The sequence below is a fragment of the Gopherus evgoodei genome, chromosome 10 (assembly GCF_007399415.2).
Source record: "Gopherus evgoodei ecotype Sinaloan lineage chromosome 10, rGopEvg1_v1.p, whole genome shotgun sequence".
NCBI lineage: Eukaryota > Metazoa > Chordata > Testudines > Testudinidae > Gopherus > Gopherus evgoodei.
In genome coordinates, this window is record NC_044331.1 from 4,120,145 (window position 1) to 4,139,289 (window position 19,145).

Sequence of the window (19,145 nt, forward strand, 5' to 3'; positions counted from 1 at the left end):
TTCTTTCTTGATTGTGGCCTTTATGAACACCAATGGCAAAGTATACCTGGTGCTTCTCTATTCAGGGCCATAAGCTGAACTGAGAGGGAGTCCTACATGCAGCCCATAGGAAATAAATGTGTTTACTTTTTTAAGGGCCTCCTAAATGCACTGCAGTCTCTGCAGGTCCTTTCATTTAGGTGGAGCTTTGTGATTGCAGAGAAGTGTGTGCATGTGTGCACCAAGCCACACCCTCCAGGGTACACAGGTGCTTTTGGGGTGCCACTAGAGAAGTGTGTCCCACCATAGAGGTTTCTGTAGTGGTGGCATTTGGACTTTACAACACAAGCAACACTAGTGAAGTGCAAAATAATCAAGGACCTTTAAAAGAAAGTCAATGGCCAAAGACTGGTTCCTGTTACATTCGTGTAAATCCAAAGTCTTCAGTGGAGTTGCTCCAAATTTGCACTGGTGAAAGCAATATCAGCATTTGTTTAATTGTAAGAGTTATTTATGGAAAGCCCAAAATAACCCCATGCTCTGCTCATCTGCGAGGTGCCCCTTTGCTTGCATTCTCGAATGGGTTATTTGGGAGATGATTGATTCTCAAGTTTGCAAGAGCCACATCAGTCCTGAGAACAGCAGAATACGCAGTATATTGCCCGTTACCCTCAGTAAAGCCAACGCACCTTTCCAGCCAAATACAGCATGTGCGTATCAGCATCGTAGAAAGGAAACAAGAGCCCTGACAGCCCATCGATCTCCTCCTCTATGAGAGGCATGGCCAGGTCTTCCTGAACAAAGAGAAAATCGCTTTATGAAGCAACAAGGGTTAGAGGTTGCATGGAACATGAAAGCAAAACCCACGAATGAGCGACAGGTGCAGCAGGGTGAGGGACGGATTTTGTCCCAGAAAAGCTGAAGCAAACCCACTGTCCCTCCCAAAGGGTGCCACGGGATTTCCTTGTCCCACGAGCCAGAGGTGGGAGGGAGAGAGGGCTAGCAGATCTGGTCATGTACACACACAGAATAAGGAGGATGTCCACTTAAGGTCACCTCTCTGCAGGGCACGCAGTGGGTCACCCTGTAGGGCTGAACGGGTTCTGGGGCTCTCAGGGTAAGGGTTGTAATGGGGTCCAGTTACACCCCTCCCCCCCGCCCCTGGAGCCATTTCTGTGTGGCTGCAGGTGTGTGTATATTTTAAGGAGCAATTTGGGACAGACTGTGCCTGGGCCAAGAGCACAGAGTGAGGGGGGTGGGGAAGGAAAACAGAGGAGGGTGCAAGGAGCTCTCTCTCCTGCCCCTGCCCTCCAAGGACCAGAGAGCGCCACATCCTCCAGGGAGCACACTGCCCACAGGGAGAAGGGCCGGATGCAGTGGGGGAAGAATGCTGTATCCTCTCTGGAGCTTTGCTCCATGGCTGCTGTGCCCAATGCTGCCGCCTGGGCTATGATGCTCTATTGAGCTGCGATGCTTTCCGGATAGACGCCAGAGAATTGCTCATCACCTTTGTTTGACTTTTAAACGCACACCCCACCAGACTATAGGAAGCTCCGATGGTGGTGAGGCTGCACACTTGCCTGGAGAGAGCGTACTGGCCTCTTGGATTTAGAGGGCAACTGAGCCATCCTTGTTTTCGGTTTTATATGTCACACAGCCCCAAATGGATCTGGTTTCTCCCTTTGTCCTTGAGTTTATACAAGATTCCTCCTGAACAGATCAGATGCCCCACCCACATACTTCTGTTTCCTCACCCTGCCCTTGTAGCAGTCACAGCTAAGTAGGTGTCTATGGTGTTCACTGGCGAACTGACAGATAGGACTGGGCTAATCAGTCATCTCCCCCCAGCCCAGCCTGAATCAGGGGACATCAGCTTTCCACTATCTGCAGCTTCTACCACCCAAGTGAACAGGGCTAGGCATGTCTGCAGCCTGAAACCCATTGGTCCAGAATATCTTGCATGGAGCCAGAGGGGAGGTTACAAATTCTTGCTGCGATGAATCTGGTGAATTTGCATCCGCTTTAATTAATCTTGTGAATTCAGAATTCAAATTCCCCAGTGTGTCATGTCTAGTCAGATCTCCATAGCAACCAGCAGAGTTTTTAAACGTTACATAAAGACCTTTGTAGAACCTGCTAGGAAACAGGAAGGAATAAAGAATCTGCTGTATATGTATCTGCTGCTCTCCCTGTATTAAAATACAATACAATACAATACAATACAATACAACACAACACCAGAGGCTGGGCTATTCAAAGAGACCTGAAGGAGCTGGGCACCCAGCTTCACTGGAAAGTCCATGAGAGTTGAGTTAGGTCTCTGTGGGAGTTGGGTGCCTATGCACCATCTTGGCCCCTTTGACAGCCCCAAATGACTGATCCATAGCACGCCCTAGCCGTGCTTCTCAGAGCACCTCCCAAATGCGAGTGAATGCAGTTGCATAAAACTGTTACAAGCTGGGCAGGTTTTCTCAACATGCAGATGGATAAACTGTGGCATGGTGTGAGTAGGTGCCTTGCCTATAATCACCCTATGTTTGCAGCGGAGCAGGGGCTAAACCTCTGGTCTCTGGACTCCTCAGACATAGGGTCCACCTACGCTATAATCACAGGTGGTATTACAGCGGAGCTAGCTTTAATCTAGCTAGAGTGGGTCCTGGAGCCGTGAAGCTGCAACACAGCGGGCTGTTCCTACACGCTGCAGGGGGGCTTGCGCAGCCCGCACAGAAGCGTGCACTAGTGCAGCTTCCCTGCTTTGGGACCCAAGTGAGCCAGATCAAAGCTCGCTTGGGTAGGTCTACCCGTACCATACTCACACCGCTAGAGCAAAACCCAGATCGCCTATCTCCTAGGCCTCTATTTTAACCCATCAATCATGCTCCCTTCTTGGGAAGGAACGGCTTCCAGCGATCTATTTGCTGACCTGGTCCCAGAGTGCAATCTGCCTCGTATTCCACCTTGAGACTCCAGTCGTTAGAAGTCGCTTCACGTTACCTAGAAAGACCACCCGGTTCACACGATGGTTCTTACAGCTGGCTTCCTGGAAGAAGACATGGTCTGTGCTACATGCAGTGAAGAGCTACACATTTCAGATGTCTTCCTACGCATGGTGCTTAGTATAGATCAGTGAAAATGCCAGCTGTAGAATTTCAAGGAGAGAGATACTCAAGGGAGGATTCTCCCCCGTGTTAGGATCTGAGGGCTTGTCTACATCAGAAAGTTGCAGCGCTGGTGAGGGAGTTACAGCGCTGCAACTTTGAGAGTGTCCACATCTGCAGGGCATCACCAGCGCTGCAACTCCCTGTTTGCAGCGCTGGCCGTACTCCCGTTTTGTCTCGGGTGTAGAGGATCCAGCGCTGGTGATCCAGCGCTGGTAATGCAATGTAGACACTCACCAGCGCTTTTCTTGACCTCCGTGGAAGGAGGAAGCCTCTGGTAATCAAGCTGGTTTCCTTTCCCGGTTTGCTCTCTCGGTCCCGGAGCCAGCCAGCAAACCGCGGGGAAGGAGACCTGCTTGCTCGGGGTTCCGGGACCGAGAGAGCAAACCGGGAACGCCGCGGTTTGCTATCTCGGTCCCGGAGCCAGCCAGCAAACCGCGGGGAAGGAGACCTGCTTGCTCGGGGTTCCGGGACCGAGAGAGCAAACCGGGAACGCCGCGGTTTGCTCTCTCGGTCCCGGAGCCAGCCAGCAAACCGCGGGGAAGGAGACCTGCTTGCTCGGGGTTCCGGGACCGAGAGAGCAAACCGCGGCGAAGCTGGTTTCCTTTCCCGGTTTGCTCTCTCGGTCCCGGAACCCCGAGCAAGCAGGTCTCCTTCCCCGCGGTTTGCTGGCTGGCTCCGGGACCGAGAGAGCAAACCGCGGCGAAGCTGGTTTCCTTTCCCGGTTTGCTCTCTCGGTCCCGGAACCCCGAGCAAGCAGGTCTCCTTCCCCGCGGTTTGCTGGCTGGCTCCGGGACCGAGAGAGCAAACCGCGGCGTTCCCGGTTTGCTCTCTCGGTCCCGGAACCCCGAGCAAGCAGGTCTCCTTCCCCGCGGTTTGCTGGCTGGCTCCGGGACCGAGAGAGCAAACCGCGGCGTTCCCGGTTTGCTCTCTCGGTCCCGGAACCCCGAGCAAGCAGGTCTCCTTCCCCGCGGTTTGCTGGCTGGCTCCGGGACCGAGAGAGCAAACCGCGGCGTTCCCGGTTTGCTCTCTCGGTCCCGGAACCCCGAGCAAGCAGGTCTCCTTCCCCGCGGTTTGCTGGCTGGCTCCGGGACCGAGAGAGCAAACCGCGGCGTTCCCGGTTTGCTCTCTCGGTCCCGGAACCCCGAGCAAGCAGGTCTCCTTCCCCGCGGTTTGCTGGCTGGCTCCGGGACCGAGAGAGCAAACCGCGGCGAAGCTGGTTTCCTTTCCCGGTTTGCTCTCTCGGTCCCGGAACCCCCCTTGAAGCCGCCCAACAGCGCTGCAGTGTGGCCACATCTAACACCACTTGCAGCGCTGGTTGCTGTAAGTGTGGCCACTCTGCAGCGCTGGCCCTATACAGCTGTACTAATACAGCTGTAACAACCAGCGCTGCAAAATTTTAGGTGTAGACATGGCCTGAGTTCCTTGTGTCTCTGCTCCTATATCCTACAGGTAGGTCCTTTCCTCTTTGTATAATCTCTACACTCTCTACGGGGAAAGGCTCCATAGAACCACTTCATAGCAAGCTGGGCTAACCCAGCTTTCAACCTCCACCATTCCTCTTACTCCTTTACTGCAAAATGCAACTTTCATATTAACCCAGCTATGGCTCAGACTGCACCAGTGAAAATGGGGGTTCATGCTATCTGGAATGGAAGGGCAAAATGCTGTTTTGCAAAAATAAAACCTAGCCTTCCCTGAGCTTTTTAGAATAATCCATAATTGACAAAGACAATTAAGCTTTTCTTCCAAAACCTGCTCTGTTGCTTCCCAGAACTCTCTACTATTTCCCAGAAACCTTTGATTAATGAAAGATTAGAAGCCCAGTATCTCTGCCAAGGACAGTGCTGAATCCTTTCTATTGTAATAATGATAAGAAACAGCAACATTTTCTGAATGCAGAGAGCTAGATTCAGAGGGTGACATTTGTGACACATTGTTGCGTCCTGAATATCAGACGTATTTTGTGACCATTCAATATTGTACAAGGAGCGTTTACCTTACTGAACATTAGGCTTAAAGGGCAACTTGCCCTTGCCCCTAAATCTGCCCCGGTTGCACATTAGGGGAGGAATGCACTCAAATGGGAAATCCCAAATAAAGCCACTCTTTAAAGCCTAGGGTCAAATTTGTATTTGTTAAAAATAATGGATTTACTTCTTGTGACTGGTGCTTAGGACTGACTCTTGAGAAATCAGCTCTTCACCTGAAGGACTTTGCCCGAACGTGGCTCAATGACTCGCAGCTTCTTGTCTTTGCAGGTGGTAGACAGCAGGCTGCCATCGGTATTGAAGGACATACAGAGAATGACATCTGTATGACAATCGATCATCTTCACGGGCTCTCCAATGTCCAGGTTCCAGATCAGAACCTGAGGGAAATGGGGCATAATTAAGTTAGCACTGATGCTGCTGCTAGTTGCAAGGGTGGGATAGGGGGGACATAGTCATAACTCCAGGGTACAGACTGCCTGGAAACGCACATGCATGCAAGGCCACGTTTTCCAAACTTCTGGCTCGGCATTGCTAATTTGGAGCCAAATTCCAGTCCCTCTACTCATATGTCATCTAATTTCACAAGTGGTCCCTTTGCTTTAATGTGAATAAAATTTTTGGAACCCAGCCCTTGAGAAACAAGCCTCTCTTTTGCACTCCATGCAGTTATTGCCAGCGACAGGACAGACTGATAATTGTACCCACTTCTTAATGCCATTTTTTGTATTACATGGAGGAAGATAAAGCATCTCTCTGGGTCAAGCCTACTCTCAGAAATGACTGAAAATGGCACCATGGGGTTCCATGTTCATTATCTCATTGAATTTCATGCCAACCTTGACTCAGAAGAATCATAGTGTTTTTTTTATTTATAAGATAACGGCCAGCCCTGCGAACTCAACCTGGGTTCCATTGTTATGATGTATGACCACCAGGAGTAAGCGTTTTACAGTCCGAATGACGCCCCTCATTACATCTTATCTCTGAAGTGAGCAAAACTGCGATGGAGTCAGGGAGACAATACACGTGGAACCCCGTGAGGCCATTTTTACAGTTGCTTTTCAGAGTAGATCCGCACCTTAGTGTCAGAAACAGGAATGATCTGTGAGGATTGGCCAACGTAGAAGAATCCTTTTGAAAATCCACTCGAGAAAAATTTTCAGTGCTAGCTACAGTCTTGTACTTTTGTTTTATATAACCATTATGAAGCAAGCAAGTCATTAAGATTAGGTAGGACACAACATGAATTGGGGAAGCTATAATCTGACACAGAGATGGCATGGAATATTATTTAGACAATAGGGAATTCCCATTAAGGTTAAAGGCATATGCAGAGAAATTCTCTAAACCATCAGCAAAAGAACCTCTGATCTCAAATGCATTTCCGTTTCATGTACTGACACTTCTAAAGCAGAGAGAGGTCCTGCCATGAGGGCAGGGGACTGGACTCGATGACCTCTCGAGGTCCCTTCCAGTCCTAGAGTCTATGAGTCTATGAGAGAGATCAGAAGAAAGATCTGAGGATAAACTGTGACTATCAGAGAAACTACTGCCAAACAAACGGTGAGTCCATCTGTGATTTTACCCTTTAAAGCCACACATGGCCTTAATAAATGCTCATCTCCAACTACTGCTGAGGATTTAGTAGGAATCCTCCAGAATGGTTCACCTTATAGTCGTATCCTGCACTGAACAAGATATTGTTGGTGGTCGGGTGCCACTCAACGAGGCCGACCCGTCGGCTGTGGCCAAAGAGCTCTAGAACGGCTTCAGTCATATTCCGCTTCAAGCCGCCCTCTGGGATTTCCCATATCCGGACCTGAAAGAACAGGATGAGCAAAGGTTATTGGGAGGAAAAACCTCTGTCCTTATTTCAGAGACTTGTAAGAGTCTTGTTCTCTCCACTTGGCATGTGCAGGAAATCTTCATGGACTAAATTCCATCTACTTGGTCTCCAAATGCCAGAAGGGAATTAAAAATAGACCTGACTATGCCCAATGGCAACACTCGTGTGCCATCCCTTCATGCCCATGGGCATGTTTGTTCCCTCCTTCCGTCTCCTTCATCCCCTCTCCACGCCCCAATATTTAGCTGGCCCTGGGAAGCAGCCAGTACCTGATTCTCTTCAATGAAGACCACATGCAAGATCTAGTCCTGTAAATAATGGGAGATACCACAGGAAGCCCACTGAATGCAATGGGACTATCAAAGAGCTAATAGCACAAAATTTTCAGAGTTCTGCCTATAATCGACAGCAAAAGACAAGCCAGTTCTTGAAAGAGGCAGGAAATAGAATACTCTAAAAACAGCAGTTAAAAAGCACACCATCCCCCTATCTGTACAAACACATCTAACAGGAAGGAAAAATCAATCCAATTTGTCTCAGATGACCTTCTTAAGGAATCACTACTAAGGACTTCAAGGCTTGGTCCCCTTAGAAATGATACTAATTACTTAATAAAAAAAAATGAATATACTCTTCTGTTAAAGTCATGCTAGCAGTGCACGATAAAGGACAGCGTATTAGCAGGCATCAGACATACCGGTAGCAAACTAGATCAGGTTGTTATGTGATGAACTTGTTTTGCCACCTGACATCTGTAACTCCGGTTTAATTAAAAGGGACCCTTGTGGTTCACACTGTTTAGGTTCAAATATATGAGCCACCTCCAATATTGGTCTGATATAACAGAGTGGCATCCTTGACCTGAGGTTCTATAGTTCATTAAATCTGCCTTTCAATCACTAACTTAACAAAAAGAATGATTGTTTCTTTACATGATCATATCAAAATATAAAGGCATGTGCTGGCTCAGCTGCCTCTAACCTTGTGAAGAGGAGCAAATGTACATGCACTAGAACAAATTCACCCCAGCTGTAACACCGCAGACTTCAGCAGAGCTAGAGGGGCGAGTTTGGCCCACTAAACTTCTGTACTAAAGGAAAACAATGTGGAGAGTTTATTACATCATAGCAGGATTAGTGTTTCTGTGGATATCATTAAAAAGGGGCCACCAATACTGTGAAAGTGCCATTGACTTTAACGGCAGTAGAGTTAGGCCAGTTCTCAGTGCTTTTGACAATCTCACCCCGCATTGGCCTCCATAGCACTTGGGGATAAAATCCCGGTTAGGAGTGTCTGCTGGATAAAAGAGACAACAAAGAGAGAGAGAGAGAGAGAGAGAAGAGGTGAGCCAAAGGCTTCTCCCCTCCTCCTCAGTTAAAATGGCAGAGAAGTTCTTTCTTCTCTATTGCAGGTCATGGGTGTGAATCTGACCCTTGTATCAGCCTTTTGGTCTTTAGATTCTCTAGTTCACTTGAAAGTCTTTTGATTTCCCTTTTCTGCAGAGCATTACCATTGTCTGCGGTGCTCAGGGGACAACTTATCAAGATTTGCAGACCTAGATCATTTGGTTAATTCAGAGTGGCATGTTCAGCGCCATCTACCCACCTTGCATGGATATCTGAAGGCGTGGACCTACTGAAACTCATGTAGCTTTGCACAAGTGCTTGGAATATCTGGGTTTTCGGAGTCATGAGAGCAGGTCTTGCACATACACTTGCATAGTTCAGATCAGCAGGCTAAATCACTGCACTCTAGTTATTTCCCCCCTGACCACAGACTGCTCCTACTGAATGTTTTCATCCCATGTGCAAGCTGTATTTCTCACTGAAACTCCATATTACAGCAAAATTAAGGTTCCCATTAAAACAGCCAGGTAACATCACATGCATTGTACAATCAATTTAGTTTGCTGTTTGCCTCCACTGTAAGAGTCTAGGAAGGCAGTTTGGTGTTTCAGTGTAGTTTTTCTTTCTATATTATCCAGACGACCAGCAGATCTGGAATAGACAGTAATGATAAATGGACACCTGATCAACCCCCAAACACAGTATGTAGCTCTGGTTCCTGACAGACACCGCTGGCTTTTCCCTGCACTCTGCCAACACATGTGCTGCTTGTCATGCCACACTGAATTGAGCTAATAGCAGCAGAGATGTGCTGAACAGACACCAGAATCAGAGAAGGCCACGGGTTGGTGTCTCCTCTTCTAGCTTCAGGGAAGTTTTGTTGGAGTAAAGGAGTCACCTTCTTCCAAAGCCACTACTCTGACCAACACCAAAGGATTCAGCAGGCCTGTTCTCAGTGAAGGCTAGGTGAGTTTTGCTATTACTTGATTGGAAGGAACAGTTCAAATACAAGCAGCCATTTTAGCTGGCCTCTGACTATAAAACAGGCAACATATCTTTGGGGATTGGAGCGGGGGAGATCTGCCAAGTAGGACAAACACAAACTCAAGAGAGAGATTAGAAACAAATTATTCTAAAGTTTAGCTAGGATGTTAAAGGCTATTTCACTGGTTCAACAGAAGGATTCATTGAGATTGTTTGGAGTGAGACAGACTCTCCCCTGAAAAAAGCTGGATGCTTGGAGTCACCTTTACAGAGGGAAAATATTTTATTTAAAAAGCACTAGAAGTATTGCAACTATTTTTCACCTTGAGATAACTAGGGCTGATCGGAGTTTTTCCCCCTAGTTGCATCTTGGCAGGTACAACAAGAGATTGTGCTTCTTTTTGTACAGCACACAGCAAACTGTAGCAGGGACAGTCCTGATTTTTGGGTCTTTTTCTTATATAGGCTCCTATTACCCCCCACTCCCTGTCCTGATTTTTCACATTTGCTGTCTGGTCACCCTATGGCCTGCATTTCTCTCTCAGCCCTGGGGAGATTTTGTTTAATACATCGTTCACAACTTCCTGCGTCAGTTCCTTGGAGTTCGGATACATCCCTAGAACAAGGCAGAGAAGAATGAGAAATATTTACTCCTTTGGTATAGAGGCAGCAAAACACAGCTGTCATTTACTGTACACACACTGCATGGATGGCAAAGTTTACTGCTGGTGTTATCAACACAAAAGTAAAGAGAGGAACATTTTGTTCTGTTTGGTTTCCTGAAGTTCCCTGCAAGTGCAAGCTTTGCTAACAAGGTGCATTTGTTGCGAAATCATGTAGTTTTATTCCTTAAATTTAGTCATCAAGAAGGTATCGCAAGAACTCAGAAAAGAAAAAATGCCTTTTTGCCACCGTGATTTGGGAGGAGGAGCAAGGAAATAAACTGGCTTCTTTTTATTTTAAAGATCTATATGAGGCAAGAATAAAAGCAAGGAATGCATCTTTCTGAAATAGCCCTGCATTTTGCTTCATTCATGGGAAGACCCGATTAGATAAGGCTCAGAAAAAAACTAAGAGCATCCCCCTTATTTAGCTGCAGAACTGAGATCAGATTTCAGATTTAAGAAAGACAAGTTAATATGCTCAGAAAGATCAAGGAATGAGTCTCACTCGTAACACGTGGCTGGATTTAGGCCCGGAGGGAGTGAGAGCAGAAGGGAGGACCAGCTGTACATGCTGGAGGCTGAGTGAACTGGAGAAGGGACAGGATGACAAACAGGGCAATGCTGGTGAAAGAGAGCATGAGGGAGAGCAAGTCAAAGGGTTTTGTTTTTTTTTAAAAGGAGAGTTGGTTACGTTTCGGAGAATTCTGGTATTTGGCATCACTCAAGAGAATTCAGGATGAACACTAAGCAATTAGAGAAGCTAAGGGGAGAAGAGCGTGGTATTCCGGGGACCCACTTGATAATGAGTTTGGTGGAGAGCTATTCTCAAGCTAATGGGACAGTGTTTGAATCTTCAAGAGGCAATTTTTCAGAGCGTTACGGACAAAGCTAATCCAATGCCCTGGATAAAATATTTGCAAGAAGCCCGTTTTATCTGTGTCTGATGGAATGCATAACATGCGAGTCAGAGAAACGGTTACAAAAAAGCTCAGGCTACTTGCAGACCAACAAAAATGAAGCTGTAAAAATCGTCATCTCTGCTAGCACCAAAATGGTGCATCTCCGGGGTGGGCAAATTTGTGGGAGAAGCTATTTTCCAAAGGCGGCACAAGTGTAGGGTAAAGAAGAATGGAGCATGCCACCTGGAGGGTCGGTACTATCAAACAGGACTGACTGTCTGAGAGGAGAGAGGATACTGGAGTATAGCCCCGAACTTGTTAGTTTGCTGATGTGGAAGATCCACACAAAACATATGATTCTACAGCTGGTTTTAAGCCCTGACCTGTTTTCTACTTTAAGATGCAGAAGGCATTGATCTCTGGATTGCACCAAATGAGATGGTACATAGAGAATGAAAGACTAATTGAAAGATGAGGACAATATATGGGAGACTTGAAAAACCTAATTTGAATCAAATAGATGATCCTAAGAACCAGTGGAGATTTGCAGTACAGAGAAAGCATGCAAGGAGAGACATCTGTATACCACAAAATCCAAGTTACTGAGTATTAAAGAAATTAGCTACTGGAATGGACAAGATATGAAGGGTCTCCCTCTCAAGCATGGGTGGTCAGGTACTGATATAAACAGAAACACATAGGCCTGCTTGCCCCCTCATTTACACCAGTTGTAGAGCAGTGTAGCTCCACTGCTTTAAATGGAGTTACTCCAGATTTACACCAGCACATAGGAGATTGGAATCAGGCCCATGGTGTTTAAGGCAGAGAGGAATTGGCAAATTAACTGACATACTTCCAGCATTCATAGAAACCCCCAGATACTTTATAAAAAACAGTAAAACAAAAGTGTTTGTGCTAATCATGGGTAAGGTCCAGAGGGAAAGCTTGACTTTAGGCCGGTTGAGCCTGCTGGCATTTTAATCTCAAGTCCCATGAGTATTCCAGTGATTATGCTAAATTCCAGAGGCTGAACCTGCTGGTCCAAATTCTGACATTTACACCACTGAATATCCAGGTTAACGGGGTTACCCCAGATTTACAACAGTGGATCTGAGAGCAGAATCTGACCCTTGGCAAGCTACAGAACAAATGGTACTTACAGGTACCAAAGTAATGTGGATTATTGATCAGTTGTGCAGAGCTTTAACATCCTTTAGGCTCCCCTTTAAGATGCACAGGAGGGGCACGGGATTTGCACATTTCAATGAGTGTTTGTGTTAAAGAGAGAGGGAGTGTTTATCTTTAAATAATGGACTTCAAGTGTTCACGAGGCCAAGCTGACTAACTGGAAGGAATACACATTGGTGATGCTAGTGAAATAGATAAAAAGCCCACAAACATCAGTAAATATTGGAAGAATAACTCCATGAAGTTCACTCACAAAATGGTAATAGCCTAAATGTCCTCCTTTGGCAGATGACGTGTACCTGCCAATTGGGGGGTGGGGGCACCAGAGTGAGGGCAGCGGCTTCAGCAGATGTTACTGAGCATGCTCAGTACAAGCCAAGCAGCAACTGGGGGGCGGGGAGGGCACATGACTCCATGTGCCTCCCCTCCCCATGCTCACCTCTGTCCTTTGGGGGCTGCCAGCTAATGTAGTGGCTCCTGTTATCTGGGACATCTGAGGCTTGACTCTCATTTACACTAAGGCCCCAGATCTTCAAAGTTAGTTCCGATTTTCTAATATCCTGTAGAACAGGGGTATGGCATGGCACATGAGCTGATTTTCAGTGGCACCCACACTGCTCGGGTCCTGGCCACCGGTCTGGGGGGCTCCGGATTTTAATTTAATTTTAAATGAAGCTTCTTAAACATTTTAAAAACCTTATTTACTTTCCAAACAGCAATAGTTTAGTTCTATATTATAGACTTAGAGAGAGACACCTTCTAAAAACGTTAAAATGTATGACTGGCATGCGAAACCTTCAATTAGAATCAATAACTGAAGACTCAGCACAGCACTTCTGAAAGGTTGCCGACCTCTGCTGTAGAAGGTGGATTGACTAAAAGCACTCCTGTAGTCACACCACTGTAATCATCTTTGTACAAAATATGCCTTGTGTGGCATCATTTGAAAACGATTAACTCACTGGTCAGTAATATCACGGTGAAATGTATGTAGCAACATTTATATATAAAGTTATGAAATCCTCCTGTATGATGTTATTACCACACAAAATCACTCAGCTTGGCAAAAGTTGTTAAGCAGGTCTATCCTTAGGGTTGCCAGTTCTGGCTGGAAATATTCCTTTAATTAAAGATTAATCTTCAATTCCTGGAAACTCCAGGACCATCCTGGAGGGTTGGCAACCCTATCTCTTCTAGACAAAGGAATGTGTGTTTATCTCAAGTTACATATAAATAGTAAAGGGGGTACTGAAGATGGCAGGAGACCATGTCAGCAAACACAAGTGAAAAGGAGGAGAAGGATAGCACAGTGATTTGAGCATTGGCCTGCTAAACCGAGAGTTCTGAGCTCAATGCTTGAGGGGGCCATTTAGGGATCTGGGTGCAAGAATCTGTCTGGGGATTGGTCCTGTTTTCAGCAGGGCCTCCTGAGGTCCCTTCCAACTCTGTTTTTCTATGATTCTATGAAAGAGCAGGGCACTCCTTTACCACCAGGCTCCATGTCACCTTCCTCACTGTCTGAATAAACTTTGCATTGAGGGGTAACCATCAGAAGCATCAACTTCAAAGGTTCAGTGGAGTATAAAAGAAAGGGGCAGAAGACCCCAATTCTCTCTTTCCCATATGAAGACAAAGGGACCTGCACCTTTGGGGCTCTGGAAGAGATCCTGACCAAGGAGAAGTCAGTTACCATCTTGTTGGATGACCATGGGTGAGAACAGCCAGCTTGAACAAAGCCTCAAACCAAACCTTGCTAGATTAAATTTTAGACTTTTAGACCCATGTTTTCACTTTGATTTGCTTGTAACCATTTCTAACATAATCTCTTACACATGAATTCACTTAAAGCCCCATCTTCTTTTAATAAACCTGTTTTAATTTTAATCTAAACCAACCCAGTGTTGTGTTAGATAAGTCAACCTAAAGGAGAAACTGTTGAATATTGACTCCTTAAAGGGGCAATGGATCTTAATGACTGACCTGTCCAGGAGAAAGCTAGACAGTGCAGAACACATGGTTTGGGAAAATCGGGGACTGAGACTGCCTTGGGGCCACCTTGCAAGAAGTCACCAAGGCTGGTGCAAGCCAGAGTGTGAGTGGTGTGCTGCTGAGAGATTGCTGGGATCACTGATGGACCAGGGCTGCAGCTATATCCAGACACTTAGGGTGTGACCTGCAGGCTGTTTGTGAGGAACCCAGGTTAGCAGCTACAGCAGCAAAGCATTGTGAGGCACCCAAGGTTGCAAGACAGGTGGTGATAACTCCTCACTGGTCTGGATTGCATCCCAGAATCTCAGTGGTGATAACTGCAAATGGTCTTCCCTCTTTAGTGAGGAGTCCAAATGGGAAGCTAAAGTGGTTACTGCGATGCAAATTTTTAGGGTGAGCTTTGTTCCAATGATCTCATTTTCTGAAACGTTGGGATGTTCTCTGGACATAGAACACATTCGCCTCCTCATTTTCTTAGCTAGCAATCTGGATAACGAGAGCGGTCTAAGAATTCAACTTGGAAGCCTGCCACACAGCAGATCAAGAGAACTGTCAACCTGTGACAGGTGTTCACGTCATGAACAAGTAACAAAACCAAAATGCGACTCTGCAGTGTCTGACCTGCCTATTGCACAACATGCACCTGTTCTACTGGTGCGGGGGGTTGGTTTGTTCTTTTACTAGCCTCTGGAGAGATGTTTACGGAGATGTATATCATCTCCTCTGATTAAACCAATCATTAAGAGAGCTCTGGGGTGGAGCAGCAACTGTGAGAGTTCTGGAAAGGGATCTAGACCATAAAGGTCAGCCAGCTTTTAAACACTCTGAAGTCTCTCTCAGGCTGTGATCAGACCCCAAGAAGGAATGGGTGTCTCCCCCCTCTAAAGGAAACTCTGGTGCTCTGATACGGGGCACCAAGCACCCATGCCGCTGACAGGCTGTGCCTGGTAATTTGCAACGTGGTAGCAAGTTTGCCCTCCTGTTTATGGTACAGTGACATCATCTTTAATGTTACAGTAATAGGGTCTCACAATTAACATTTTTGCAGTTGCCTGCTTATAACGTTCATGTTTTAGGCAGCTTCCTAGTTGCCCATCTATCCCAGAATGAGGTCACTCTGACATGAAAGTAGGCAGTTCAGAAACTGAACACAGGACAAATAGAATTTATTCGGTAATTCAGCAGTAGGAGTGGTGCAACTTCAGTGCATTTTTTTTAAGTGGATAGAGAACCATGTGTGACAAAGTTCCTCCTCTACCTTAGTGAGTCCTGCACTTATTGGCGGATTTGTTCACCTCAGTGATCTTCCCCTCTTGTGGAACCCACAGTCTGAGTCAGCTCCTCCTGTGTCTGATCAGGAGTTGGGAGGTTTGGGGGGAACCCGGACCAGCCCTCTACTCCGGGTTCCAGCCCAGGGCCCTGTGGATCGCAGCTGTCTATAGTGCCTCCTGTAACAGCTGCATGACAGCTACAACCCCCTAGGCTACTTCCCCATGGCCTCCTCCAAACACCTTCTTTATCCTCACCACAGGACCTTCCTCCTGGTGTCTGATAATGCTTGTCCTCCTCAATCCTCCAGCAGTGTTCTCACTCTCACTCTCAGCTCCTTGCCCTCTTGCTCCCAGCTCCTCACACACGATCCTTCTCCTCTGGCTCCTCCCTGCCTGACTAGAGTGAGCTCCTTTTTAAACCCAGGTGCCCTGATCAGCCTGCCTTGATTGGCTGCAGGTGTTCTGATTAAAGTAGCTCTCTCTACTGCCTTCTAGAAAGATCTTAATTGGCCCCAGGTGCCTTGATTAACCTGGAGCAACTGCCATTTGGTTACCAGGGTACTAGGGATTTGTTTAGCCTGGGGCTAACATACCTGTTTCTCAGTACTTTACTGTAGCCATCTGGCCTTGCCCCATCACACATGACACGAGGAAATTGCCATACTTAGCCTTTAACACTCACTTACATTAGGTTTGACTTAGGCCTCCAGCATAGTGCCCGTGTTTGTAAAGCACCCCGCAAATTAAAACTGTATTGTGACAAAGGACGTTCATGAGCTAGAACCACCAGTGGGTGACAAATGCACGTGATTACAACAAATGGTGCTACTGCATCAACAACAAGCCGCATTTGCAGAGCACATAGAATGGACATTTGGAACGTTGCATTAGAGCTGGCATTTTAGGCTGACATTTTCCCCCCAACCAAAAATGGGTTGACCAAAACATTTCACTATCTTGTGTTGATTTCACCAAATGGTTTCGGTCAAAATGAAATATTTTTCCAGAAGTGTCTAAATGAATCGATTCAACATTATTAAAACTGTGGATTGTTCAGGCTGGATTAGGAGGGGTCTCTGACTGTAGCCCAGTGGTTAGACCCCTCATCAGGGAATGTGGGAACCTAGGTTTGACACCCTGCTCTGGAACTGGGATGTGAACCCTAACCACTGGGCTACTGGGTTCTCCCCCTCAAGCTCTCCTATTGAAACTGTTCCAGTTTCTACAAAATACTGAAGAATCATTGGGCCATAGAAGGAGAGAAAGGTCTCTAAAGCACCACCAGCACCTTCCTCCTTTCAGTTTTGTGGGTCTAACCCTTAATTTCCTTCTTTATTACAAAGGTTAAAAATGCCTGAAACAAACATTTTACTTAACCAGACGTTTTGATTTACCAAAAAGTCCCCCCAAAATTCAATTTTGGTTCTACCCAAACTGATTTTCTCCCCCATTTTTCAGAACTAATAAGAGCTTGGTGTAGTTCGAAAGCTTGTCTTTTTCACCAACACAAGTTGGCCCAATAAAAGATATTCCTTCACCGACCTTGTCTCTCTAATATATAGAGATGTTATAAGATCTACTGAGGCAGAACTGTAACCAGTAAGAACTGGGTCACCACAAATTCCCATTACTGCTCTGCTGAGCTTTCACATACTACTCTGTACAGAGGCAGCTTTTTAGTGCAATTCACTATTCCAGAGGGAAATGTCAGAAAACAAAGAAGTGGAGGCAAACAGCAGCCAAATAGATGGCCTGGCTCAGTCTTCACCACGTTGTAAGACTACCTTTCCCCCCACTTACTTGTTATATCTCTAGACACTAGAATAGTTGCAGCCCCTGTGGTCTTTGGTAGTAAGAAGGATTAATAATAGCTGTTGGGTGGAAACAAGACATCCTTGTTCACAGCCCTACTGCTTATCTGCAGCATGGGCTATGAAAAGAACACTACTACAACGATCAATGACATCACTGTATAGCAGAGGGAACTGGATTCAGCCAAACAACAGCTACAGATTTACATAAAACACCAGGTCAGAGCTCGTTGTAAGCTGCATAAATGTATCATTTAAAATTTCACAGTAAAATCAGAAGCACTTAAACACCCATGTCTGCTTTCTAGTGGGCATAAAGAAAGATAACAGAAATGCTAACACAAGCAGCCGAAACCGCAGCACACAGCTCCAGAGCCTTCTAATTTACTCCAGCTTTTACCCATAGAATAGACGTGCTTCCCCTAGATCTGCCATCCCCCTCCTTCCGGCGCATGCCCCTGTCCTGGAGCAGTCTTAACAACTACCAGTCTCTTCTTCCCACCAGCCTGCATAGAACATGGGCCCCACTCCTCTTTCAGCTGCCTAGTCTGGAGACCTGGGGAACTTTGCCAGGTGGCCCCATCTGGTCTGCACCAGCCACGCACTGAAGCCACACCTCCCCTTGTGAGGATGCTGATGACTTTGACAAAGTTGAATCAGACATAGGTGTTCGGTTAGGGCTTCACGGGAAGGGCAGAGTGGTCCGCCTTTGGCTCAGGACCCTCCCTGTTCTGGCAGAATCTGTTAGGTTGCGGACGGAGGAGCTCTCCTGAGAAGGAGGAAATAGGCAAGAGGTTTGAAACAAGAGAATACGCTTTCCTCTTCCTTCCCCCTTAATGTTTCTCACAAGAGGCAGAGGACACATGAGGGGGGGATTTGATGGCTGCTTTCAACTACCTGTAGGGGGGGTCCAAAGAGGATGGAGCTTGGCTGTTCTCAGTGGAGGCAGATGACAGAACAAGGAGTAATGGTTTCAAGTTGCAGTGGGGGAGGTCTAGGTTGGATATTAGGAAAAAAAATTTCACTAGGAAGGTGGTGAAGCACTGGAATGGGTTACCTAGGGAGGTGGTGGAATCTTCTTCCTTAGAGGTTTTCAAGGTCAGGCTTGACGAAGCCCTGGCTAGGATGATTTAGTTGGGGATTGGTCCTGCTTTTAGACGGGGGTTGGACTAGATGACCTCCTGAGATTCCATGATTTTATGATGATTTCTGCTGTTCATAGTATCTATAGATGGATGATGAATGTGGATGCTTCAGCGCAGGGACCTTCTGAGCTAGGGAGAGACAGGAAGGGTGATGGTGGGGGAAGACATCTGAACAGGAGCTCTTGTGAACAGAAAAAAAGAGTTCAGAGATCGCCACAGACCATGCGAGCAGGGAACATCCCCTTCTCTCACACACAGCCAGTGGCTCGGCATGAGCCCGCTTCTCAGCGGGCTGAAGCAGAAGCCCCTAGAAATCATTCCAAGGTTGGAAATAGCTTGTGGTTGATTTGTGTCTCAAGAATTATTTGTTTCTTCCAAAGTGATCCCCCCATTTCCCTTCCTCCCTCCTTGTGGTTACTGGGGCAATTCCCCTGACCCATCCTTAGCTTGCAGCACTACCTGCATTTTATACAGAGGGGGACAATGCACGAGGCCAGGTGTTTGCGTGCAGGAGAAGGAGGCTGTGCCCCATAGGTCACCTTGGTCACTGATGACCCCAGTGATGGATGAAGAGATGAGGAAGGGGCAGTCACTACTTTTGTGACATGAATTCAAGTTGCTTTGTTGCCTCCTGCCTTTTTGCTCATGTGTCTCTGCTCCCTCCTTTCCCACATCCTCCCTCCACTCAAGCTGCACGATTATCTCCCCCCCTCTCTTTTCTGGACCTTCTTTCATATGGCCCCTGGGATTACAGCCCATTCCCACAAGCTGTCCATCAAATCCCCCCTTCTTCAAGGATCATGAACCAGGTTCTGCCCCTCACAGAAAGGATGAGAAACCAGAGTGACAAAAACCCTTTGGAAAAATCCA

General features: G+C 46.7%; 1 protein-coding gene across 2 annotated transcripts in view; it reads right to left on the reverse strand.

The window, feature by feature from the left end:
* Positions 1 to 19,145, reverse strand: part of CORO2B (coronin 2B) — a 127,848-nt gene that overhangs the window by 11,619 nt on the left and 97,084 nt on the right. For both annotated transcript variants that reach the window (XM_030578305.1, XM_030578306.1), the window contains exons 4-7: positions 6,801 to 6,950; positions 5,344 to 5,508; positions 2,903 to 3,019; positions 669 to 773 (exon numbers count right to left, since the gene is read on the reverse strand). In XM_030578305.1, the coding sequence (XP_030434165.1) occupies positions 669 to 773; positions 2,903 to 3,019; positions 5,344 to 5,508; positions 6,801 to 6,950 (537 nt within the window). The remainder of the gene's footprint in view (positions 1 to 668; positions 774 to 2,902; positions 3,020 to 5,343; positions 5,509 to 6,800; positions 6,951 to 19,145) is intronic.